General features: G+C 34.5%; 4 protein-coding genes across 4 annotated transcripts; 2 read left to right on the top strand and 2 right to left on the bottom strand.

Annotated features, from left to right (window-relative positions):
• The first annotated feature begins 608 nt into the window (after nt 1–608).
• On the top strand, nt 609–7676 carry Upf1 (Upf1 RNA helicase). The gene is made up of 10 exons (XM_090112872.1): nt 609–968; nt 1050–1237; nt 1678–1878; nt 2394–2464; nt 2578–2645; nt 2845–2960; nt 3307–3516; nt 3756–3926; nt 4352–4511; nt 4775–7676. The coding sequence occupies exons 1-10, from the start codon at nt 789–791 to the stop codon at nt 6527–6529; spliced, it is 3120 nt and encodes a 1039-aa protein (XP_089968998.1). The 5' UTR covers nt 609–788; the 3' UTR covers nt 6530–7676.
• Nucleotides 7677–9198: 1522 nt separating this feature from the next.
• Nucleotides 9199–15365, bottom strand: LOC149900152 (arrestin domain-containing protein 17). The gene is made up of 8 exons (XM_090113033.1): nt 15120–15365; nt 14728–14883; nt 14112–14323; nt 13791–13973; nt 13289–13477; nt 12516–12698; nt 11945–12035; nt 9199–10410 (listed from the first exon to the last, which is right to left on the bottom strand). The coding sequence occupies exons 1-8, from the start codon at nt 15232–15234 to the stop codon at nt 10265–10267; spliced, it is 1275 nt and encodes a 424-aa protein (XP_089969159.1). The 5' UTR covers nt 15235–15365; the 3' UTR covers nt 9199–10264.
• A 2109-nt stretch (nt 15366–17474) lies between these two features.
• LOC149900151 (uncharacterized) lies at nt 17475–19774 on the top strand. Its single transcript, XM_090112829.1, has 5 exons — nt 17475–17922; nt 18047–18200; nt 18303–18403; nt 18478–18601; nt 18704–19774. Exons 1-5 carry the CDS (start codon nt 17677–17679, stop codon nt 18805–18807), a joined length of 729 nt encoding a protein of 242 aa, XP_089968955.1. The 5' UTR covers nt 17475–17676; the 3' UTR covers nt 18808–19774.
• Nucleotides 19775–19830: 56 nt separating this feature from the next.
• Nucleotides 19831–26641, bottom strand: IntS3 (integrator complex subunit 3). The gene is made up of 5 exons (XM_090112828.1): nt 26473–26641; nt 23688–26279; nt 21395–21520; nt 21027–21155; nt 19831–20509 (listed from the first exon to the last, which is right to left on the bottom strand). The coding sequence occupies exons 1-5, from the start codon at nt 26545–26547 to the stop codon at nt 20444–20446; spliced, it is 2988 nt and encodes a 995-aa protein (XP_089968954.1). The 5' UTR covers nt 26548–26641; the 3' UTR covers nt 19831–20443.
• Between the last annotated feature and the right edge of the window lie 250 nt (nt 26642–26891).

The raw sequence follows: 26891 nt of genomic DNA, 5'->3' as shown, positions 1-26891 counted from the left end.
TATATAAACAAATCTCAATTTATATCCCTTTAGTAACTTCATAGGACGTTATTGATGACTACCTACTTTTGTTAATATCCCTCAATGCCCTCAATAAACATTACTTTTCTTCTGCGGATGTATCGGTCGCTTTTTTATTAATAATATATTTAATATTTTTACAAGAATAGATAAATAGCGTGTAAATAGCAAAGCAAAAAAGTGAAACTTACGGCATTTTTAAACATAAGTATTCATACTTTATACTATTAGAATATTCGATTATTCGACTATTTGATTATAATATTCTTGTCCTATGTAAATATTATTTACATTTAAATTTAAATTTAAATTGCAATAAACGATGTCTTTATAAAAAGAAGCAAATAATTTAAAAGTCTAACTGTGAATGGCTTTCCTAAAAGTGTAAAGAATTCGAAATCTATGAATATGACACACGAGATGACACATAAGTCAGTTTTCCACTATCTTTCGTATTTAGTCTATGGTGCTTGTTTTCGTCGCGTGCTATTGGTTAATAAAATTCTATGTAATTGTGATTGGCTATAATAAAATGCAGGTAATATTTTAGCCAATCTGAAGTTTCAACCTTTATGAACATTGAATAGAAAGCAAACCATTTAGTGTGCTGTGCTAACATGGCGAATTTTCTTGGTCATCAACATCGTTATTAACAGTAGCAAGTTGAGAATTGGGAATTTGTTATGGGATTTTTCTCAGCAACTGCAATATTTTACTTTTTTGACAAATTTTATTTCCTGCACTTAACTTAGTTGTTGTTTATAAAAATGAGCGTCGACGCATACGGACCGAGCTCTCAAACGCTCACGTTTCTGGATACTGAGGAGACAGATCTTATTGGTGCTGATACTCAGGGTTCTGAATTTGAATTTACTGACTTTACTTTACCTTCACAAAGTCAAACGCAAGCCTCTCAACATGACCACGGCTTAGCTTCGTCAAACCAGGTAAATGTATTGTATTTACATAACCTAATTATGGCTTAAGTTGATCGCTTACGTGACTTAACAAGTTGTTGTAAATTTTAGGTCAACGGCTTAGGAAGATCCGATCTAAGTTCGAAATTATCAAGTGTAACTAATGCAATAGCAGAATTGCAATTCGAGGAAGATGATGAAGCTCTATACAGCAGCAAAGAGTTGCCTGATCATGCCTGCAAATATTGTGGCATACACGACCCAGCCACTGTTGTTATGTGCAACATCTGTAGTAAATGGTAAATTACATTCAATATACACATGTTATTTTGTTTTCCCCATGTATTGGTAAAAAAAAATATGGGAACAATTGAAGTGCCCAATAAATATTCTGACGAAATTAAAATTGAAAAGAAAACTAATGTGTAATAAACATGACATAGAAAATAATAACAGCACAATGTTATGAAACAAGAAAGAGGAAGATTTTGAATTTGTTATGAAACAAGGAAAGGGAAGATGTCTTTGGAATTTCATGTGAAATATAAATTTCTAATGCAACATAATTTTTCCTTACATTTTCCTTTTTAAAATTTAATCAAGAAGGTCAAAACAATCTTATAACTGAGTACCACCTATGTTAATTTTTCAAAAGTATTGCACCATGAATATTTATGTAGTTTGAGTGAGTAATAGGAAGTAAACAGTAACCCTTACATTTGATAATATTTGTATACAGGTTCTGTAATGGACGTGGCAATACATCAGGGTCCCACATAATTAACCATTTAGTGAGAGCAAAACACAAGGAAGCTGCATTACACCGTGACGGCCCTTTGGGAGAGACCTTACTTGAGTGTTATTCTTGTGGAGCTCGGAATGTTTTTGTTCTGGGATTTATACCAGCGAAAGCGGATTCAGTTGTTGTGCTTCTGTGCCGGTGAGTTGATATTTTATGTATTGAATACTTTTGATAATAAAGTAATTGATTTTTGAATAGTAAATATTTGTAAATTTACTATGATGTACAAATTAAATGTTAGCTATACTATAAAACATATAATATTATTGTTAGCATTATCACTTTGAATGTGTTCATGTTTATACAGTTTCCAATACAATCATGGGCTTTAAGCATTTGTCACACCATATGTGTTAAGGATCTGGGGATCCATTATTTTCATATATGTAAGGATTTTATTATCTTGAATTAGAGGAATAATAGAAATACCAATTTTTATTATTGATACTAAACATCAAGAGATTTCAAAGAAAAGCATTAATTAACTATCCCTTGGTGGCGAGAACTTAATTCGATTTGTAACATATTTGTTCTTGGCTTATCATGCTCCTTGTTAATATGTTATAAATTATGGTGTGACAAGTACCTAAAGCATGCATGCTCTATCAATTAAAATTATAGAACAATTTATTATAAATAATAAAATATTTTAGACAACCTTGTGCTGCACAAAGTTCGCTGAAAGATATGAATTGGGATCAAGAGCAATGGAAACCGTTGATATGTAAGTGTTGTGTATAACATGTATATATATTTTTTGTTTTATGAAAATGTTAGTATATTATACTAATCAAAATGTAAGTGTCATGTAATTGATAAAAAAACAATTATTTACAGCGGATCGGGCTTTCCTATCCTGGCTCGTTAAAGTACCATCTGAAGCTGAACAAATGAGAGCTCGCCAGGTATGTGTAAATATAAAAATAAGCTCCTTAGGGCGCGAAACGCATAAATTGAAAGAGCCCTTATCTCCACATAGCTTTATGAAGTAATCATAATATATGAAAAATACTAGTACTAATTTTAATTTTTAACAGTTAACTGATACACATTTTGATATTTAGTGTGAATGAATACGATTTATTTTAAATTTGATAATTTCAGGTAACACCACAACAAATAGGACGACTTGAAGAGCTTTGGAGAGATAATGTGGACGCCACATTCCAAGATTTGGAGAAACCAGGAGTTGATGAAGAGCCACATCAAGTGTTGTTGAGGTATATATTTAGTACATATTTACAATAAACAATTGATATATCTAAATTACTAAAATACATAGCAAATTTCCAAAAATATTTCTGTTATTAATTGACTAAATATTTGTGTTTTCTAAATCTGTCTTCTGCCATTTGGTTCTTATGTTAATAAAAAAGAGAGATATCTCTAGATGGCATCAGCTTGTTAGAATTAGTACTTGGAATGTGATATGAGTATCTGCATAAAGTTAGTAGTAAGACAGTTACGTTTACCCTTTACATATATATATTTAAACAGTCATTAAAATAATTTTATTGCCTTAAAATCCTCCATCTTTTACTACTAACAATGAAATTACATTTACAGATATGAAGACGGATATCAATATCAAAATATATTTGGTCCTTTGGTTAAATTAGAAGCTGATTATGACAAAAGATTGAAGGAGTCACAAACGCAAGAAGGAATCGAAGTCCGTTGGGACGTGGGACTCAATAAGAAAACAATTGCTTACTTCACTTTGGCTAAAACCGACAGTGATATGAAACTCATGCATGGTGATGAATTGAGATTGAGGTAAGGCATAAAACAAGAATAACAGTCATATCAATTAAAATAGTCCTATAAATGTTTATTACATATAACATATTTTCATCATTAACATATAAATCTATCATACATATTGTATTCTTTGTTGATACAAAAATAAAAATTTAATTGATGAAAAGTAAATGTAATGCAAATTACGGAAATTATTACTTTATTCTTAAATTAGTCTTGTAACTATTTTTAATATTTTGTCATTGACATTGCAGGTATATCGGAGAACTTCACAAAGCGTGGTCAGGCGTGGGCCACGTGATAAAGGTGCCCGACAACTACGGCGACGATGTAGGGCTTGAGTTGAAAAGCGGCGCCGGCGCACCACTCGACTGCACTTCCAATTTTGTGGTCGATTTTATATGGAAGAGCACATCTTTTGATCGGTAAAATAAAATTCTAGTTAAATTCGATTCAAACTTATTGCTGATTCCATACAAATATTAACAACATTATTACAAAAAACAAGAACAATTTGATGATTAAAATTTTCTATATCTGTTCACATACAGTTAAAATAGAATATATTTGAAACTAACTTTCCGCCCGCGGCTTCGCCCGCGCAGTCAAAGAAAAGCCATCATAGTTCCCGTTCCCGTGGGATTTCCGGGATTGCGTCATTTTCCCGGGATAAAAAGTAGCCTATGTCCTTTCTCGGGTATCAAAATATCTCCATACCAAATTTCATGAAAATTGGTTCAGTAGTTTAGGCGTGATTGAGTAACAGACAGACAGACAGAGTTACTTTCGCATTTATAATATTAGTATGGATGTGTAATTTTTATATTAAATTGAGTAAAATACATTCCAGAATGCAACTAGCTTTACGCAAATTCGCGGTGGATGACTCGTCTGTATCGGGGTACATCTACCGCCGTCTACTCGGCCATGAAGTTGAGGAAGTTCTGTTCCGTGTCCATTTACCCAAACATTTCAGCGCACCTAATCTACCCGATCTTAATAGATCACAGGTAATTGTTTTATTTACAATTTTTTTAGACATTACATAAATTTGAGAAATAAACTATATTGCTGTTTATTAAGATCTCGTAAATGTTTAATAGTTACCTCCATATATAGAGATTATATTACTCATTTTGTGTTAAAATTTAAAATGCAGACATTTTTCAAGTTTCATTGCATCAGTAGCAGTAGAAGAGTTGTAAATGTTGAAATTAAGAAGCTGAATTTCAACCACTGCATAATATTAATATAGAGAATGTTTCTTTTACAGGTATACGCTGTGAAACACGCACTTCAACGCCCCTTATCGTTGATCCAAGGTCCTCCCGGCACAGGTAAAACTGTTACATCGGCGACTATTGTATATCAGCTTGTAAGACAAAATGGTGGACCTGTTCTCGTATGTGCGCCATCAAACACAGCGGTTGACCAGCTTACTGAAAAGATCCATCGAACTGGACTGAAAGTAGTTAGATTATGCGCCAAGTCGCGTGAAGCAATGGAGTCCTCGGTATCATTTTTAGCACTACACGAACAAGCACGTGCTTTGGGTTCAGCAGATAGTGAATTGCGCAAGTTAACTAGATTAAAGGAAGAAGCCGGGGAACTGTCGGCGGCTGATGAAAGAAGATATAGAGCATTACGTAGAGCGGCAGAACGTAGACTTCTCGATGCTGCCGACGTTGTTTGTACAACTTGCGTCGGAGCGGGCGATCCTAGAGTTGCTCGCATGCGATTCCAATCTATTCTTATCGACGAGGGCATGCAATCTACGGAACCTGAATGCATGGTACCCGTTGTTCTTGGTGCTAGACAACTTATACTGGTAGGAGATCACTGTCAGTTAGGCCCGGTCGTAATGTGTAAAAAGGCAGCGAAAGCTGGTCTCAGTCAAAGTCTTTTCGAAAGATTAGTTGTTCTTGGAATTCGTCCATTCCGCCTTGAAGTTCAATATCGCATGCATCCAGAACTTTCGCGATTCCCCTCCGATTTCTTTTATGAAGGATCGCTTCAGAATGGCGTCAGCGCTGAAGAGAGACGCCTTCACAAAATTGATTTTCCTTGGCCGAGACCCGATAGACCTATGTTTTTCTATGTAACACAAGGACAAGAAGAAATCGCGGGGTCAGGGACATCTTATCTGAATCGTACTGAAGCCGCCAATGTGGAAAAATTAACAACTCGCTTCTTAAAAGCCGGTGTCAGACCTGAGCAAATAGGCATCATTACACCTTATGAAGGACAACGATCTTATTTAGTGCAACATATGCAGTACCAAGGAAGTTTGCACGCCAAATTATACCAAGAAATCGAGGTCGCCAGCGTCGACGCTTTCCAAGGTCGTGAAAAAGACATCATAATCATGTCGTGCGTCCGTTCTAACGAGCATCAAGGAATTGGATTTTTAAGCGACCCGCGCCGTTTGAACGTAGCTCTGACCCGCGCAAAATATGGTCTCATCGTCGTCGGCAACCCAAAAGTTCTAAGTAAACAGCCACTGTGGAACCATCTGCTGGCGTTTTACAAGGAACGTCGCGTGTTAACCGAAGGTCCACTGTCCAACCTGAAAGAATCCGCAATACAGTTTGCGAAGCCGAAGAAACTGGTGAACGCCCAGAACCCCGGGTCGCACTTCATGTCGACGTCCATGTTCGACGCGCGCGAGGCGATGGTGCCGGGCTCGGTGTACGACCGCGCGCGGCCGCTGCGCGACCCGCTCGCGTACGTGGGCCCGGAGCGCGCCGCCCTGCTGCACGCGCCCGTGCCGCCCGCCGCCTTCTCGGCGCACCGCGGCCTGCAGCGCCCGCCCGCCGCCGGCCTGCAGCGCGGCGGCAGGAAGCGGCCGCCGCGCCTGTCGCAGGAGCCGCTGTCGCAGCAGCCGCCGCTGTCGCTGTCGCAGGGCGCGTCGCAGCCGGACTTCAGCCAGGAGTCGGCCGCGCCGGACTGCCCGTCGCAGCCGGACGGGCTGCTGTCTCAGGACTCCACGTACCAGGGCGGGTTCCGAGCGCGATGCGGCCAGTACTGAGAGCAGCGGGCGGACCGCCGCGGGCCGCGCCGCTTCAGCCGACCTCGCTCCCTCGGGGAGACACGGGACCGACGAGAGACGCCGACGCACCGTGAACCGGACCGACGCCCGCCCGAAGCCGGGTGACAGACGCTCCCCGGGCCCGAGGGCGGTCGCGCCGGCGGCTGGATCGCGAGCAGCTCCCCGCCCGAACATCTCGAGAGTGGACGCGTGTCGCGCGTCCCGATTGTAGTGCACCTTACGACACGGGCTAGGTTTACATTTCATCGTTACGGGGATAGTAAATTGAATGTTCGACCTCCATTCATTTGTTATATTGAGCGTTTCGATATCAGTGGTCGTAAATAGTTGTCATGCGAATTACGTCGATGTTACGACCATCAAGCACAAACTAAAAATTTATGTTCCCACATTATTCTAATGATCTCTTTTTACCCTTCGAATCGTGCGGGGTACGAGAATCATGAAATCGCCCATTAAAAAGTAGGTTTATTATTTCTATATTATTTTATAAAACAAAAAAAATATCAATTAGCCAGTTAGCATTATTCATAAGGGCATTGTATGTGGTTTATGTTCATTTCGCTATCACTCATATTATTGACATTAACAAATTGTTAAGTCAGAATCTTCTAGACAATATATCAGCAATAAATACTTCATTGTTTTTCCTTCTACAATTTAACCTATATTAACGTTTCTTTAACACATGCTTACTCTTAAAATTTATTCTACCGAATGTTAAGTGAGAACTTTCATGTGATAATATGTATTTATTTTTTCGAGAACTTACGCAATGTATCAAATTATCTATTAATAACGTCCTGCCCTTAATAGACATTTAGAGAAATAGATGTTATAAGAAATAGTAATTTTATATAATTCAAGACGTGTTGATCAAATTCGTTATTGAAAAAATTTAAAGTTTGAAATAAGAACATTTGTAGAAAATGAAATTATGAAAACCATTTGTTCAATGATTTGTGATTTTAATGAAATCGAATGCCTAAAAATAACTTTTTAAGTGCAAAACTGTTTAGTATAAAATATAATTGACGTTTTTCCTGTTATTTTTATGAAATTTCCTTGTTTTTATAATAATTTGTTTTATATTGTGAGGGAAAATCAATAAAGGTTCTATCATCAATATCTCGTTTTATTTATTTTTCAAATCGAACCCGTGGCTCCTGAACTCGGCGCCTTCAAAATATAAGTATAGAGAGAATGTCTATCTTTTTAGGATTTGATAAGTTGGACCAGTTTTTTATGAAACTTACCTATGCTCTTTGATGGTTATGAATGATAGAATTAGTTTGGAATCAATAACCATTTATTACAACGATGGGTGATCACCAATACATTAAATACCGCCCGCGTTTTCAAAGAAAAACCCGCATAGTTCCCGACCCTGTGGGATGTCGGGGATAATGGCGCCGTTTCATTAGTCGATAGGGCCCGCATGCGGGGTGCGAGAGATTTCTGGAACGCGTGCCACAGGGCCAGCATTCGGGGAACCGTTTTCATTAGTCGATAGGGCCCGCATGCGGGGTGTAGGGAGAACCTCCATTTTACGTCGCCAGTTATTAACAAGAGACATAATCTCGATAGATTTCCACGAGATTCAACATTTGCGAATCCGTAAAGCGATCAGCCATTTTGTGCAGCGTCTTTATAATCCAACAAGCACTCACAAATGAAATTGAATAATGAAAAAGTATTTGACTTAAGACCCGCAAGCTGTATATTGACCGATGAATTTCATTGGTCGATATCACGGTCGGTATTAAGCATGCGGGGAACTTGTTTTCATTGGTTGTTATCTCGCCTGCGGGGACTCCCCGTATGCTGTATACCGAACGAGTTAACGACTAATGAAACGGCGCCATAAAAAGCCTATGTTTTATTCTGGGTGTTTAACTACCCACATTCCAAATTTCATTGTTACACAGGTAATCGGTTCATTAGTATTTGCGTGTAATAGTAACAAACATGAAACATCCATCCATCCTCACAAACTTTCGCATTTATAATATACTATCTTTCCGTCCGCGGCTTCGCCCGCTTTGTCTAAAACATAATAAATAATATACTTAAACCTTCCTCTTGAATCACTCTATCTATTTAAAAAAAACCGCATCAAAATCCGTTGCGTAGTTTTAAAGATTTAAGCATACATAGGGACAGAGAAAGCGACTTTGTTTTATAGTTTATACTATGTAGTGAAGTAGGATTTCAGCGAAATAAAACTCAAATTATAATATGGATACATTTAATAAAACAATGTTAAAATCTGTATAAGTTATGTAAAGTAAAACTACAATATAAATAATTATACAAGTCCATGAGTCAAAAACTTCTTCTTAACAAGCCATTAATGTGTAAGTAGGTAAATGGTCAAAACATTTAAAAAAACATATCGTTCACTTCAAAAATATGCTTATTTTGACTTTTTAGCAGTATTGTAAAATACACTTCACACATTATTACTCCCAGTTTATAGTCTATATTATTACTCTGTTCAAAATATATAACAAGTAAATGGCATATATAAATGCTTGGGTGAATACTAGGTCCATACTTAGTCTGAGCTCCGCACATCACGACTATAATAATTAAAAAAGAGGGCACGTTAATCCTTTCAAACTTGTAATTTTTATTGATTTTATTCAGATTTTATAAAATATATTTATGGTACAAAATGACGTATGGTTTTCAAATATTTTATGATATACTAATAAATCAGCTTAATCGAATTTCCAATAAAAAACTCTCGTTGAAATAAAATTGCAAGTAATAGTATGCAATATGTACTATAATATTTTCAATATTAATAAACTATCTTTTAAAAACCAGATCATTCCAATTTCCATTACAAAGTTCAAAATAAATTTCTTAAATTAAAATATCATAAAATAATTGTGCGTTTTTGGTAAACGAAATATATGTATGATGCACAATTATTAATATAAGATCTACCATTTTATGCTAGCTAAAACTGCCTGATAATACATATTATTTTTACATAGATTCGACAATATCAAAATTAAATTCTGTCCCAATTATGATAAAATACCATTTGAGCAATGAGTAGTCTTCATTGGATTATAAGTTTTGGAGATTCATACAATATACTTTAAAAAAGAATGTGGAAGACTCATAATAAAAAAGAAATACGCAAACTCTAAATTTTTTTTCTGTAAATTTACAAATAATAATAATATTAGGACGGGCATGTCTTTTAACAATCCTTAAAGATACAATTACTGAATTGTAATCTAGTAGTACAATCAATAATTTCTAAGATCTCATGTAATCACAAATAAAATTAGTCATAAATTTATCGTAAATAGACAGTATTCGTACAATTTCATTTCACTTCAGCGTCATAGTGTTAATTTATACTGCGGGGTTTTCTGATTACATTTATAAGATATAAATGAGACATTTGGGAGATTGTATGGTATAACTTCGGAACTAAAAAGACGCAAGAAATACGAAGCAAAAATAATCTATCAAAATATTCGAGGCTTTTTAATTAGCACGTTTCCGTTTACACTTATTACATAACGATACACAACGTAAAACCTTATGGTAAAAAGAAATATTCACTAACTGTTAATCCAATAAAATGTAAATATAGCTGGTTACTATATGTCGTTAAAGCAGTTTCGAAATTCGATACAAATAGATACTGTCTAACTACTAGCACACATCACAAAAGCTTGTTAAAATATTTTATTGTGGTAAAGGCGGGGGTTGGACAGCCGCGTAAGTAGGATAGTAAGGAGCGAATTTTGCAGGACCATTAATGGCCATGTGCTGACTTTCATTGCGATCCTTAATAGTGCGGCCGTATGGAGATTCCTGGTACACTGGTTCAGCTGAAATATTAATATTTATATGAGTAAGATTTATCAAGAATATATTTCCATTCATGAATGCACAAGGGGTCTATCCTATGTTGTGTACTTATATGGCTATGTTTATTGAGCATTATGACACATACTGATGACACGTTCATTAGTATGAGGAAGAAAACGTTTTTAAAATATTGTACCAGTTTTATTAAATAGTATAATATTAGCGACCCGCCCCGGCTTCGCACGGGTGCAATGCTGATACTAAATACACTACAGAAAAATTGTGAACGTTGTATAGGTATAAAAATATAGCGGCCCGCTCCGGCCTCCGGCATCGCACGGGTATAAAATACATAGCCGGGCGGCCGCAAACGCTACGTCCTGCAATTTTTAAATCTGTAATATCTTCGAAAATATTCACTTAAATCATACGGTGTAAAGGGCCATATAGATCTATATTAAATGAACAATGTAACCATGGTATTTAATTGGTTAAGGATTAATGCTGTATTGGTTAAAATCGCTTCGAAAATTAGCCATTATTTGTCGTAAAAAGTAAATGACAAAAAAAAGTTATTGTGGGTTATCCATAAGAGATAGACATATACCATCGCGGACTTTTCTGTAGACCTTTTCAATGTGTATAATACTTAGTACATTATTTTGATAAAACTCGTAGGGTTCAGCCTGCGTTTGCAATGTAAGCGGAATAAATGTAATTTTTTACGACATCACATTAGAAACCTCAAAAATAACAGTACTTCTCCACTACTTAATGGATCTTTTTATACATATAAACCTTCCTCTTGAATCACTCTATCTATTAAAAAAAACCGCATCAAAATCCGTTGCGTAGTTTCAAAGATTTAAGCGTACAAAGGGACATAGGGACATAGGGACAGGGAAAGCGACTTTGTTTTATACTATGTAGTGATATAACAAATTCTGCATTTTCTGACTCTTACTTATCAAAGAAAATATTATCAGTCAATTTAAGTGTTAATGTACTTATATTTTGTCCGTTTGCTTTTTACTAAGTATAAACATTATCAAATATAATTAAGATATAAATTGTTATTAAAACAATATGACTTTAATTTGTTTCAAACTGCTATCTGTTTACGAGAGCAGAAAGATAAAATATAACAGAGATATAACTGAATCATTGAGTTAAATTTGCACTAACTGCTGATTGCTGAATGCGTGATTCACCGTTTTTTACTTGTTTGTAAATACATATAAGTAATATTTATAGCGATCTTACTTCGAATCTTATTCATAAGAATACGGTATGTCAAAGGTCATAAAAATATAAACTTTTATTTTGTTACAACATTTTTTATTTTAAGTGTGGGTAACATCATTTAGTAATCAATAGTAAAACAAACGAATATGGTAAATATAATAATATTTACCATAAAAAAAAAAATTTTTTTTGTTTCACAGAACAGACTGTAATTTTATAAAAAAAAAATATTCGTTTCATTATAACCGGGCAGACCCAGGCCCAGCCGGTAGTATTAAATTAAATAAAGCTTAAAATTGAAATACTTACTGAGAGTAGGGTACAGCGACTGGAAAGGTGGCTGAGTTGGTGACGACCCTGGGACCATCCATCCTCCTGGAGCTTCGCCACCAGCCGGTGCCTGAATAAATAGACAAAAAAAATACTTCAAAAGCTCTATTCCTTTTATGTACAATTAAACCACAAAATATCAAATTTCTTGTATAACAAATATTATTGCAATAATAACATGTTTCGATTTCGAGAAAATTAGTTTCTTCCAAAATTATATGACATTTTTTTAAGCTATTGCATAGCTTCTATCGCGGGCCTTGAGCGCGGGGACCGAATCCAGTAATTCCGTAACGAAAAACCTCACGCTCCCCACTCCGACGGGCGCGGAGGTGTGGCTTGAAGTCATAGCATACAATAGCTTAACCGCGGCAGTTCCCGAGTGTTTTGCATATTTACTACTTTTTCTAAGAATAAACTCTAAACTCAAAAACAATTTAATTTCGTTTTGGTTTCATCTAAAAAAGCTAAATGACAGTAATTAGATTGTATTCGAATCTAGCAATCACAAATAATGCACAAGTTTAAAACAAAATAATTCAGAACTCACAGAGGGTTGAGCAGGCTCTCCCGGAGACACAGGTAGAACGGCTGGTTGGTTTGATGCATTCACACTCGGCTGAGGGGGTGCTGATGGAGCCGCTCCAGGCCCACCCATCAGCGGCACCGTGCCAATCGTTATGTACTTCTTGTCTTTGAAGTTGAGATGCATTCCCGATACTACACATTCCACCTGCGATACAAAAGTCAAAACGAAAGATAGAAATAGGTTTTAATAATAATAATTTATTTATTAATAGAACATCAGAGGTCCACTTGTAAGTATTATTTCTTAATTACTATGTTAGTTTACATTGTTTTTATACAGTTTACATTTACATTAATTTAAATAATATCATTATTGAATATTTTACCATTTATAATTAGTCGTTTTATTTTTATTAATATAAAATGTGTGTACTTGCTCACAATGGTGCAAGTACGCACAATCGAATCTGTCTGCAATCATTTTAAGACTTTACAAACAAGTAAGAAGGAATCTACAACGATAAACAATGTATTGATAATAAGCTTGTATGAACACACAGATATAGATAAGGAGGAGAAAATTGAAAATATTAATGAAATTTTTCATTTGATTGACGAGTTTTTCAAACAATATTTTTTAAACTATTCAAATATGTATTTTATAAGTCTGCTATTTGATTATTATAGCTCCAAGTCCAAAACATTCAAAGTATGTAATATGCAAGTCCACACGTCATAGTGATTAGAATTTTCTTCAACAAATGCCTTCTATATGCAAAGCTCACTGTACTGCACCTTTAAATCGTAATCCAGATCAATAATACTGCAATTGACAAGGTTCGAGGGTGGTATTGGGGGTATTTCCATGTTCAAGTTCCAATGCTTAGTGGTTCCAGCTGGAGCAGGTCCTTCTTGTATTGTAAGAACAATGTCCTTTGACTTCTTCACAGCAGTTGTTGGTGAAGTTGCTCTGTATGTCACCACCTAAAATGATAATTTGTCTATATATTATGATCAAACAGCGCTTTTTAACCTATGCTAGAAAGTTTTTTTCTATTTACAATTATTACTTGATGAATGGATTTATGTGTGCAACTTTAAAAATTGACATATTAATCAAAATATGAAACATTTCATTAATATTTTCAATTTATCTGTATGTTTATACAAGCATTATATTGACACATAATTACTGTTGCCCATATCAAAATATATATATATATCCAACAACATGGATGGCCAATAAATTGGAAATATCAAAGACTACAGTGTGGTTAAATACCACTCACACACTTACCTTCCTCAAAAATATCTTGACAAGATGCAACTGAACATTACTCTTGTTTTCTATGTCAATAGTTAAAGGAATGACTTGGCCAGGGCAATATCCAGTCACTGGGGCTCGAACATCTACCGATAACGGAGGTGAAGCACAGCAGAAACAACAAAATGTTTTTTCCATTTGGAAATGAATTGGTTCCTAGAACAAATATTTCACTACATCAAATATGACATATATTTATAATAATATGTTTTGTAAGAAAGTATGTAAGACAATTAAGATAATAAATTGCTAAATAAATAAGACATTCACAAGATAAAAGCATTGTTTACTTACTTTGTATGAAGGATTGAGGTTTAAATCCAAAGCATTAATGACTGTAAATGCCATTTTAGTCTCTTGATCAAATTTCCACGGCCTGTCAAGAGTGACTTTAACAGTGTAGCGCACAAAGCCATGCTCACCCTCAAAAGAAGATGGTAATACTGGAGGCAGCGCACAGGTAAAATTATACACCTGCTTGCCAGCAGGAATTTCAATTTCGTTTCCTAAAATATAATGTTACAATATTTTTTAATACAATACATTCATGATATGATTAAAGACTGTATTCTATCAATACATATTGTAAAATCTCTGATGTCTTTTACAATAAACTCAAAAACCACTGCACACATTAATTTGAACACAAAAACAGATCATTTGTATACTCATTCAAAATCTATCTGTGCTCATTGAAAAACCCTATATTATATAATTTATGCTAAAAATAAAATAATATCTCCCTTAGAAATAATTTGTTTGTATGCAAGTGTTAAACATAGTAGGCATATTAGCATAAATATGTAACGGTATACCAATATGGGTATGGAAATATTAGAAAGTAATGGTAAGAGTCTACCTACTTATCATACATGTACTAAAAGTAATAATATATGTAATATGCATTTACCTGTACTGCTGCCAAGAAGATAATAGGATATTTGGAAATATTCTTCATTTCCAGTATGAAGAGTGTCTGTGGATTGAGTTTTTCCTTCTGAATCTTCTTCTTGTTTACTTTCACTCCATTCAGTGTGTGCCTCTCCTTTGAACTTGACATGAATACCTTTAGATTGAAAAAATAAGCTTACACATTGCTATATAATATATAATAAAAGGTAAACAGTAATTAGGTAAAGATGCACATACTAATTTTTCAATACCTATGGGTAAAGAAAATGCAAAGTTTATATACATATTACAACAAAACATCAACACAATTTAGATGCAAAAACAGATTTGCACTGCCTCTTTAAAACTATGACTCATTTAGGCAAATACATATTTTTTAAATAGACTCACCTCTAACTTTTTTAGGGCTATCAAAAACGTATTCAATTCTCCCATTTACTGTTTGACCGGCATAATAGGCATTCCATTGATTATCTAAATAAATTACAGCTTCTTTAATTCCCATGTTGTTAAAATTTATATAACTTTTTAGGAATACAATAAAATAATGCAAACAGAATTGTCGGAAGTTCTCAAACTCTACTTTTAACACTGCTGACTGTGACCACAGACTGTGACACAGTCACCACAACAGTAACTGCTTACTGCCGAGTGCCGACTTCTGATTTCTGAAATCTGAATTTCTGCATTTTCTGCATTTAGTTTGAAATACGATAATTATTGACTTAAGGCTGCAGACTCACAAAGCTAAACTAAACTAGCTAAAAGGTTTTTTAAACATTTTTTTTTATATAGGTACATATTTCTAATTACTTTTCCAGCGAAATTTTTCTCCCTTTTATAAAAATATGTTGTAAACCATGGACGTATAAAAAAAGACGGACGGTACAGTCCGCGCCAAACTTTGTGACCGCCTTGAATATAGTCGCGAGTCCGAACTTGCGCATGGTACAGTCGAGTGGTCAATACGTAATCAACCAAACAATTTTATAAAACATTTTTTAGCATATTGTCAATTTATTTTTATTTGTTGATTATAACATCGTTCATGTTTATTTCATAGGTTATTTTAATATAATATAAAATGTATATATGTTATTTGTAAAACATATAGGTTAGGTAATAATAGGATAAAATATGTAAATAAAAAACGATCGAACGAATTCTGAACGCGATAGTACTCGCAGAGCTCACAAGTGCGTGATTCGTGTACGGACGTAGCACTCACACTAAGGCGCGCGCGTCGCGGGTGAGAGGTGCGGGCGCTCGGGGTGTGGCCCTGCCCCCAAGCCCTTGTGCGTCCCGCTAATACCTGATTTTGTGTTTCTGCGCAATGCAATGAGCGTAGTTCGGGCCGGCCACAAAGTTTGGCGAGAGCTGTACCTATATCGCCTAAACATTGAGTGAAGCCTAGTAATGGCGGCGAAACATCCATGTGTGTGTGCCATGTTGCCATGGCAACAGCTGTCCTGTTGACAATGGCGGCTGTATTTTTTTCTATAAATTTTGCCGTAATAATTTTGTCATTAAAACATAAAAGAAATAACTTGCTTCCCTGTGGAATGTAATCCCTCGTGTTTTGTTATTTAAAATTGTACTGTTGCGACACCATTTAACCACGCAAGACAGCATTTTAAATATTTTTTGTGAAACAGTGACGCAGTTAATCAGTCGGTAGTTCACGACGTAATGGCGGCTGACTAGCTTACTATGGTGAGAGTGTGTGCGTGTTTATTGTCTTTACACGATCGCTAGCTTACTACGGTGGCTTCACGTTGTTTGTTCGTAATACGGCGTCCGTCTTTTTTTATACGTCCATGTTGTAAACTATCAGATAAAAAAAATCATGTCTTAAGGCTGGTTCACACTTTGATTAGTGCGAGTGCAGGTGATTAGTGCGAGTGCAGGTGTGTAGTGCGAGTAGTGTCCAATTCAACTGCGAGTGCAGGTGATTAGTGCGAGTGCAGAACAATGGTGAAATTCGCGACGCTACACACTACGCTAAACACTAAACACTAAACACTCCTGTCCAGACGTGTTTAGGCAGGCACACTGCGAGTGAGGGGGAAGGAAGGGCGCGCGGGACGTGGCTACTCGCAGTCCACTCGCAAAAAAATAGAACACGCTTCTATTCACTTTACTACACAGCCTACTAAACACTCGCACTAAACAGTCGCTGTCCACACGTAGTACTACTCATCACCTGCACTCGCACTAATCAAAGTGTGAACCAGTCATGCATATTTTATTGCTTACTTTAGGCAGCCTATAAAGAGCAAGTAATCGGCCTGCAACTGAATTGATCGTATAACCGGCAACTGCCGCGCTTGAATCCGCCCGCCTTTCAATAATCAAGCACCAAGTTTGCGAGCGATAATCGCATGATCGCAATCGCGACGGTTAGGGCTGCGTGACCGCATCGAACTTCGGTCTCGTGGGTTTTGAAAATAGAACTCCATTCCGCTGCCGCAGCGAGCGCGGGTGAAAACCGCTTCGTGAATGCTTAGCCTAATTGTTAGAAGTGCGGGCCGAGAAAAGTCTTGTGCTTCTTTTTAGAGTATAATTAGTATTCTTTGGTCTTGTGGCGCTGCTTGCTCTGTGCAGAGCACCTGCACAGCATGCACATTTGGATCACAGATATTTAATTTATTTTCACTTAGTATTGGCAAATAGAAGAGCCATCTTGCCGCAAAAGAGAGAAAAAAAATAAAGGTGACATCCACTGTCACCTGTCACACTGACATCTATCAGATCCTGAGACTTGAAATTGAATGTGATGTGCAGATTTAGGATGTTATCTCCATAATTTATTTATTCATTTCAAATTATTGAGTCGAATATAATTTTTAATTTTTCATACATATTAAATATACAAGCATCTTAGATTTACTTAATAAATAATTTTCATCAATATTATCCTAATTTAAAATATAACTAAGTTTTAACGATGGATGAATCAAAGAAAGAAAATCCGCAATTATCCGTAGAAGAACTTAAAATCAAAGGAAACGAGTGTGTCAAAGATGGAAAATATATCGAAGCTGTGCTGCATTATACTCATGCCATTAAAATGGAACCAAATAATTATGTCTTATATAGCAATAGATCGTTTGCATTTCTTAAATTAGATCAACACTATTTATCACTACAGGATGCAAACGAAACTGTAAAATTGCAACCAAATTGGGCAAAGGTACTTACTTGAATATTTACTAGGATTTTGGAATATATTAAGATGCTATTTGAATACATTACAAAAATGTTTTAACAGGTTTATTGAAGGAGCTATTATATTAAACCAATTTTATATCATTTAGGGTTATTTTCGGCGGGCAGAAGTAGAAGCTGCCAGTGGTTTATATGATGAAGCTATAATATCTTATACACGGGCTTTACAACTGGAACCTCATAATCCCAAACTAATGGAGTCTATTAGAGGCATAACTGAATTACAGAAAAAGAAATTAAAAGGTGATTAATAGTCTAAACCTTAAATATGAGGTTTTATTATATATATATATATATATATATATATATATATATATTAATCAATATCAATTTAATTAATTTTAGGAAGCCAAAACACAATTTGGATATGTACATGTATAGGCTTAATAATAGGAATTCTTGTTGTGATTTTGGATTACACACTAACTGCAAATCCTACACTAACTGTAAGTAATTAATATACATAAATAAGTGAATAATATGTTTTAATTATTGCTTGAATGTGGATGATACTTTTCAGAATCCAATAAGCATGGTAGCATTTTCAATTGCCCTGTCGGGTATCGGATTTGCAGTTGGAAAGACTGCAACTCTGATGACTGCGTGGAGTGCAGGAAAGTCGTTACAACCACCACCTGATTTAAGTAAGTTATTATTTAATTTAATAAAAGAAAAATGATTCTAATAAAAATTGTATCAGTTACTATAAGTATCTTATGTATTTTTACTATATTTTTATTGAACAGTTTCAGATGAAAAGCAAGAAAATGAACAAACAATACCTGAAAAAAAGACAAAGTACAGTAAAGCTCAAGCTAGGCAAAGGTATAAGCAAGGCAAACAGCTATAGTAAAGCTTTAATATAAAAGTAGTATACTACCTTCATACTAGGTATAAAACAAGTGTTATGGTGATGGATCATATTTCAATTTTTATCATCTTCATTAAAACATCATCACTCTTGTAAATTGATGGAATATTTTTCAATAATTACCCTGCATAATTATGTTTTTTTGTTCATATACTTACATACATTTATAAAACATGGATATGATTTAAATTTTAAATGTTAAGTCAAATTTTTATTACTTGTAAAAAACCCTGAATGTCTAAAATTCTGTAAATACAGAATGAGAGAATTACAAATATTATTTAATACAAGCGGTTCACCACCATTCCGTCAGTTGTATATACATATATTATATATGTATTATACATATATAGGTATTCATGCATGTTATATGGTATAAAGGTATAGGCTATAGCCTATAACATGCATATGATTTTAGTTACTGCACAAACCTTATTACATGATTATTAATTAATAACAAAATTTGTGTGACTATTTAATAAAAGTTACAAGAACACCCTGTATCTGTACTTACACTTCATATTAATTTTGATTTGACTTTACATTTAAATTTTACTCTAGATTTATGTATTGTGATAAGTATAGAAATATGCATTTGTGATCTTATTTTCAATTGAGATGAGATCAGATGACGTTTTTGCTCCTTGCTCATGTTTTTGAAAGAATTTTTACATCTTGCAACTGATGACTTTTGAAATTGCATGTTTAAATAAAAATTAAATGTAAATAGTCACAGCTATTACTGTGTACATTGTCTACATAATATTTTGAACATATTCCTGTATTTCTACAAATTTCTATTATACATGTATCTGGTTAAATTATAAGATAGATTTTATAAACAATTTGGGACATTCTTCAAAGGCGTCTTACTGTTATTTGTTACTTTATTGTTATTCTAATTTTTAATTGTACTTACTGGATAAGAATAAAAGACATTTACTAATATTTTGTTTTATTAAGGAAATGTTAATTAATATGAAATAAATAAAACGTTGGATATATGGGGAAATACTTTATTGAACCTAGTGTAAAATGTATTTCGAAAATTGCTTTAATACAATATAATATTATTTACTTAAAATTCTTGGTCTTGTACCTTATACTTAACATAAGTCCAACACTATATATACGAAAAATAAAAATAATCTGTATAACAATATATATTACAACTTCTACAGATGGTGACAAATTTACAAAAACTTAAGTAAAAGTGTTATCAATTTTTAGCAATATTTCCATGCTCCTTACAATTTACTATGTGTATTTTGAAAACATTAACCTACTAAATACCTCCTTCTAGAAGGTGTCAGTAACATTTTGTGTGACTTTTGTCTCATAAAAAAATATTAACATGTACTTATCCTTACCGTAATAATAACGTAAGTTGTGGCAACATTGATAATATAATATGAAATAATAACATGAATATTACATAGTAATATTATGTGAATTATTATTACTTTAATATTGATTACAATGTTAATGAACTATTATTCTTAAAATTGCACCATGTGGACAACATAAGGTAACAAACAAACATAGTACACTATTTATTGTAGAGTCGCACTTTGGTGTTTATATTACTACACATGATAATATATATATTATTAAGTCAATCGCTATCTGAAATAGCTTTCTTTCGCCGTTTTGCCTGCTTCGGTTTGACGATTTCTTCCTCCTGAAATATGATTTTCAAAATGTTATACATTTACAATACAATTTACTTAGTAATATCTTATATATAAAATTCTCGTGTCACAATGTTAGTCTGCATACTCCTCCGAAACGGGTGGACCGATTCTCATGAAATTTTCTGTGCATATCGGGTAAGTCTGAGAATCGGCCAACATCTATTTTTCATATGTACCACGGGCGAAGCCAGGGCGGACCGCTAGTAGTATATAAAAAAGAGCGTGTCTGCCGAGCACATGTGTAAGAAGTGAAACTTCTTTGGCAAGATTCAAATATGTATACCAAAATCGTCGTCTTACTCCATGACGCGACGGTATAGTCATGACGCGATCTTGATATTTTACTCTCAACATTAGCAGCTTCACTTCAAAATAAATTAATATTTCAGGACATATTTCACACACGGCTCGATCTGACCCCATACTAAGCTTGTAAAAATCTAAATAAGTTGTGTAGTGTTGTTATAACTCAGTTACTATGTATGTAATTGCATATAATATTACCTCACTATCCTCATTTGATGAATGTAAATTATGATTTAATGGCATTGAATTCGAAGCTAATTTTCGTGCTCTCCTCAACATTGGTAATTCATCTTGCCAAGCCAAAAAGAACAGGTCACTGTATTGTCTCTGGAATAACGACACATTACAATCTTTTTATTAATATGCATTGGATTCTACTAATTCAGAGTTCCATATAAGGCAGTGTTACACCTACTTTTATTTTTATATAACAGGGAAGTTTCTCTAATGTATTTTTTCTTTACTTTTATTACAGGTTCAAGTTGTTATAGTGAGATTAGTATTTGTAAGTTACATATCACAGACATGATTTAAAGTTATTAATATGCATATTATAATATATTTACCTTCAAACTATCACTACTATTTGATTGCGAGTGCTGCAATGCTTTCTGCATACATTCCATGTTAAAAATTGACATATCATTCTGCTCCACACAACATACTCTTATTTGTTCTAGGTGACCTAATACCTGTTAAAAAAAAATATTGTATTTTGTTTGTATTTAATTGTGTCCCTTCGTCCAGCATACTCACCACAACTCACCATGGAATCCTGATATTTCATGAATGTCAAAAAACTGTTCTGAAATAGTGCTAAATAGTGCCCAAAGGAAAAAAATAGTGCTCTTGTACTTGCGAAGTTATAGCCATAGTTCGATGAGTATGCTGGACGAAGGTTTCGCCCAGCATACTCACCTCCGTCCGGAGAATCTGTATCCGCTTCAAACATAATTCATACTTCAAAAAATAGTTCCCAAATAGTGCCAAACGGTGCCCAAAAAGAAAAACCAGTGCTCGAATAACTTCGGAGTTACTGGCTTCGTTCAGTGAGTATGCTGGGCGTAGGTTCTACGCCCAGCATACTCACCTCAGTGCGCGAATATCGAACGAGCTATAGGTATAATTTACGTCTCAAAAAATTGTGCTTGAAATAGTGCCCAATATCAGTCCAATTTTTGCTTGACTTTTGACCTAGAAAACCATTAAATTTGATTGTAAACTTCTACATACATTACATTGAGTACAGTCGAATACAATATTATTAACTTTCTTTCTAACAATTTTTGTCTTGTGTAAATTATTTGTTTTGTTATATTGTCTATGTAAGGGAGTATTTACTTTAGAATCGCAATATTATTAATTACACATTATTTTAATAATACTTTATAATAATATGATTAAGCCTTCGCGCGTCGCATGGGACCCCGGTAGCTAGGAACAATGATTTTATATATTTGTCTAGATCACGGCGCTTGAAGGATTAAGATATCAAATGAAGTAAATCATGCATGAAAAATAAAGTTGCTGTTATTAATGCTTACATTACAACTGACAAAATTATTCAAAATAATCATTTTCCGGATCAAGGACGGTACCACAACGTTTACGGAATTGACCTGTATTGCTCATGTGATAAAGTTCAATATAGTGTGGCAGTAATGGATGCACGTACGGTCAATAGGTATGGGGCTTACGACGCGCGGCGCCCGCGACGCTAAACATTTTTTTATATGTATATTATATACAATATTAAAACTACAATTTTTTCTATTTACATTGATTATATTATGAATGTTAACAAAAGCTGTGAACTAGTTAACTAGAATTCTGATTACTTTGGCCCTTTAAATAGTAATAAATAACGTAAGTAATTAAAAATGTTTTTTATTGCTAAACCTTTCATTGATGAAACTATTGGAAAGAGTTTTAAAAATTTGTATAACTATGTCACAGTACTAGTTTTGACTGGTTATAAGTTTTGCCTGCAACATATACTTATACAAAAAGAAACTGTATAATTTCCTTTTTACAATTTTTCAAGATATTAATTTTATTGGCTGCAAATGACTGTTTTTATTCAGACAAACACACAATGCAATGAAGTAATAGACTTCATTTACGCTTAAAGTTTCATTCATTTATTATTATTTATAAAATATATAATAATGCATTTAATCGAAAGTTTTTGACATGTGAGAAAATACCATAATTATTTCCAATAACATGAAGTCTACAATTAGAAAGTTTAATATTTTTGTCCAAAAACATGTGTCGACGACTGTACCCCATTTTACGTTAGTATGTAGAAGTTTACATTAAAATTTAATGGTTTTCTAAGTCAAAAGTCAAGCAAAAATTGGACTGATATTGGGCACTATTTCAAGTACAATTTTTTGAGACGTAAATTATACCTATAGCTCGTTCGATATTCGCGCACTGAGGTGAGTATGCTGGGCGTAGAACCTACGCCCAGCATACTCACTGAACGAAGCCTATAACTCCGAAGTTATTCGAGCACTGTTTTTTCTTTTTGGGCACCGTTTGGCACTATTTGGGAACTATTTTTTGAAGTATGAATTATGTTTGAAGCGTATACAGATTCTCCGGACGGAGGTGAGTATGCTGGGCGAAACCTTCGTCCAGCATACTCATCGAACTATGGCTATAACTTCGCAAGTACAAGAGCACTATTTTTTTCCTTTGGGCACTATTTAGCACTATTTCAGAACAGTTTTTTGACATTCATGAAATATCAGGATTCCATGGTGAGTTGTGGTGAGTATGCTGGACGAAGGGACACATTTAATTTTCCAAAAATCATTCATGATTAAATATGAGAATTTCTTAAACACTTACTAATTCAGCGGAAGGCGGCGCGTTTGGTGGAATGTTATGTTTTCCTGGACGTTTTCTTTTGTTTGGACTTGTACCTGGATATCGTGTACTTAATAAAACGGCCAAAAGATCAGCTACTTTATCTTCATAATCCTGACACCAATACATGACAGTAGACACAACAAATGAGTCGTCCTCATCCAAAGATCTGCAGAACATTTGTCTCACAACATCTGCAGTTGGTCTTTCTTGTTTTAACATGAGCAATACCGATGTTGATGCTTCTGCATGGTCCTTGTAGGATAATTTAGGTATAATTGGTAAAACATCTTCAACTGATATTTCATGTGCTGTCAAAAGTTGCCATAAGCAATATTGTTCGAAGGTCTCCCAGCCCAGACTTGTAGATAACATTGTTGTTATATCGTCAGATTTAAACATCATTAAGTTTCCCTGTAATGTTAGACACACTAGACGCTGTAGTTGTCCAGCATCTAATGTGGATACTATAATATGCAATAATCTGATATGATTTTGAACTTGATCTTTAAATTCTCTGTATACATCAGGTATCAACCATACAAGAACATTTGCATCACATTCTTGGCACTTTTCAAAATCATCAGCTAAACTCTCGGCAAGTTTTAATTCTAAATTACTACAATAATCTTTATAAATATCTGTTTTAAATTTAACATTTCTTTTTTTTGCGGGATCTCGTTCAGCACGGCGTTCTTTCTCATAACAAATTTTTAAATAAACTAATAAACAATAACCTAAACTCGGAACAGAACTTTGTGCATACATCTCTTTGAATGCTTCCATTATTAACTTACGTTTCGAATCAGAACTATCGCTACTAAGATAGTTAAACATTGAGAATATTGGATTATTAAGAATAGTTTCCAATTCTGATGTAGTAGGGTTTATACTTATTTTTGGGGGTGGAATATCTTGTACGGCAGCAGCAAATAAATCAGCAAGTGCTACTGCAGTAGGCATTGGTGGAGAGCATGCGCTAAGCAATGCTGTCCCTGCACTTGCTGTTCTTTCATCAAGGAGGGTTTCAGCAAATGGCCGTAAAACTAGAGGTAAAGCTGCTGCTAGTTCAGGACGTTCTCTTGCCCGAACCTCTGATAGAGGTAAATCATCATCATCAGTATCTTCTCCAATATTTGGACTGGCTTCATCCTCATCATCAGAAAATACTGGTTCATCAGGTCCACCCCTAGGCAGATCTTCAATACCTTCTTCTCTTAATCCAGACACTCCTTCACCATTACTACAAAACTCCTTAAAAGTCTCTCTTACAGTTGTGCGTAGTTCTCTATCTAATTTTGGAGAGTCAAATAGGGGTTGTAAATTGGGAAGAACCCTCTTTTCAATAATTTGTTGAAGGGAATTGAAAATTCCTTGTCTTACTTTGTCTGCAAATGATGGATAAAAATTAGGAATAATGCGACAGAGAAAATCAAGAAGGGTTGCAGTAACTGCTGGATGAGATCTCATAGAATGATGCATTACGAGTATAGCAGGTTCAATATTCATGATATTATCTTTTTCAGGGTCATAAAATAACCAGTCATAAAATAAGGCTAATTTTGCATTTGAAGCTGCAACATTTGAAGTGCAAGTTGTAAGTAGCCAACCAATGACTGCCCATCGCGGAATTATGTCTGAACACAGTAACTCATTTGTAGGATGTATAACCCCTACTATGAAACGAATCATATCACTACGTAAGGATTGAGATTCAGGTGTTGCAAGGTATTGTCGTTGAAACCATTCTTGATATTTTTTATGATGCCCAAATCGTACTTGCGATGTCAAGAATACTAGTTTTCTTTCCATATCTGGAGTGAGTCTGGACTGTAAATATCTTCTAGAAGTTCGTGTTTGTAATAACTGGAGTACATTGGTAAAAGTTGGTGATAGTGTTTTAGGATTTAAAAGAATATCTTGCCACAATTGATTAAATTCGGGAATTCTTGCAACATTTTGGAGTAAACGGACTAAATCTCTTCCCAAGCTTAAGACTTCATTGAAATGCTCCCTTATGAGTGCTATCACAAAATTGACTTCTTTCTGTCGCAGAGCCATTAGTTGTGGTATATTATGATCTTCGATTAATCTCAAATATGTATATACCACCATACATATTAGTACTGGGAATTTGTCAAGCCACATTTTGTTGTCAATATAAATATCCAAAAGAGATTCCACTAAGAAAATATTTTTAGGTGTGATGTCACCACCAGATGCATAACGCATTAAATTCCAACAAACACTATCCACTCCTGTTACAACATTTCTTATCATTTCTTTTACAAGCCATAATAATTGATTCCGTGTTGTATCTTGGAATTTTAAATACCTCTCTAAGATCAAATTGGACAAGTTGTTAAGAACACATGTTAGACCATCTCTTGTTATTAGAGTAAGATCTCTATAGCATTTTGTGGCATTATGCGGCTCAGTGAGAATTGACATAAGCATTCCCAGCGACACATCTTCATGATTTTTGCAAACAGCATTGTTAAGTGCATCGTGAGCTTCCTTTTCACTACAATCAGCTACAAGAGATTGAAAAAAGATGTAGGCTCTTTCGTATCTCTGAAATAAAAGAAATAAGTATTTTATAAATAAAACATAAATTTAATGTATTCACATAAAGTAATGCACATTTGATATATTGAATTTCGCGCCACAAAACCGCAGCGCCGCCACGGATTCAATAGGAAAATATAAATTTTTACATGGCTGACTAAGTAAATCTTTGTTAGTAACTGCAAATTTGAAAAAGTACCTCTTCAATTTCATCCTTGTTTTCTATAGCGGTGCACACAAAAAGTCTAGGTGAATTAGCTTTTGTTTGTTCCATAGCTCAGAATATTTAAATCCTCAATTTAAATAATAATTTGGCAGAGCTCGCCTGCATGGCCATCGTAGGTGAAAAATATATATATAAGCAATACAATCACCACAGATAATAAAATATACATAGGATCTATATAGTGAGCAGAGCTGCCAACGTTAAGAAAATGATCTGTTTGCGACATGCAAGTGTTGCAACTTGTGACGTACAAAAGCTTTACAAAAGCTTAGTACAAAGAGTACAAAAGCTACAATTTCATCGAAATCTATATTTTTTATTTTAATTTAATATTAACATGCATTGGGCCGTTGTTTCGTGTGCGAATACTACAGTTCCACAAAACTCAATAA

This window comes from Colias eurytheme, chromosome 19, assembly GCF_061535395.1.
Source record: "Colias eurytheme isolate Ceu_HAF_F1 chromosome 19, ilColEury1 Martin Lab GWU primary, whole genome shotgun sequence".
Lineage (NCBI taxonomy): Eukaryota > Metazoa > Arthropoda > Insecta > Lepidoptera > Pieridae > Colias > Colias eurytheme.
This window is presented reverse-complemented; position numbering and strand designations above follow the sequence as displayed.

What these genes read in the sequence shown, in the direction of transcription:
- Upf1 (XM_090112872.1), top strand. Translation starts at nt 789, where the DNA reads ATGAGCGTCGACGCATACGGACCGAGCTCTCAAACGCTCACGTTTCTG. An exon ending in AACAAATGAGAGCTCGCCAG is followed by an intron (nt 2,646 to 2,844) that starts GTATGTGTAAAT and finishes TGATAATTTCAG; the next exon opens with GTAACACCACAACAAATAGG. An exon ending in CCGATCTTAATAGATCACAG is followed by an intron (nt 4,512 to 4,774) that starts GTAATTGTTTTA and finishes TTTCTTTTACAG; the next exon opens with GTATACGCTGTGAAACACGC.
- IntS3 (XM_090112828.1), bottom strand. Translation starts at nt 26,547, where the DNA reads ATGGAACAAACAAAAGCTAATTCACCTAGACTTTTTGTGTGCACCGCT. An exon ending in ACAAGGATGAAATTGAAGAG is followed by an intron (nt 26,280 to 26,472) that starts GTACTTTTTCAA and finishes CTTTTATTTCAG; the next exon opens with AGATACGAAAGAGCCTACAT. An exon ending in CATCAAATGAGGATAGTGAG is followed by an intron (nt 20,510 to 21,026) that starts GTAATATTATAT and finishes ATCATATTTCAG; the next exon opens with GAGGAAGAAATCGTCAAACC.
- LOC149900151 (XM_090112829.1), top strand. Translation starts at nt 17,677, where the DNA reads ATGGATGAATCAAAGAAAGAAAATCCGCAATTATCCGTAGAAGAACTT. An exon ending in CTGCAAATCCTACACTAACT is followed by an intron (nt 18,404 to 18,477) that starts GTAAGTAATTAA and finishes GATACTTTTCAG; the next exon opens with AATCCAATAAGCATGGTAGC. An exon ending in ACAACCACCACCTGATTTAA is followed by an intron (nt 18,602 to 18,703) that starts GTAAGTTATTAT and finishes TTTATTGAACAG; the next exon opens with TTTCAGATGAAAAGCAAGAA.
- LOC149900152 (XM_090113033.1), bottom strand. Translation starts at nt 15,234, where the DNA reads ATGGGAATTAAAGAAGCTGTAATTTATTTAGATAATCAATGGAATGCC. An exon ending in TCTTCTTGGCAGCAGTACAG is followed by an intron (nt 14,324 to 14,727) that starts GTAAATGCATAT and finishes ATTATATTTTAG; the next exon opens with GAAACGAAATTGAAATTCCT. An exon ending in GAGAGCCTGCTCAACCCTCT is followed by an intron (nt 12,036 to 12,515) that starts GTGAGTTCTGAA and finishes CTATTTATTCAG; the next exon opens with GCACCGGCTGGTGGCGAAGC.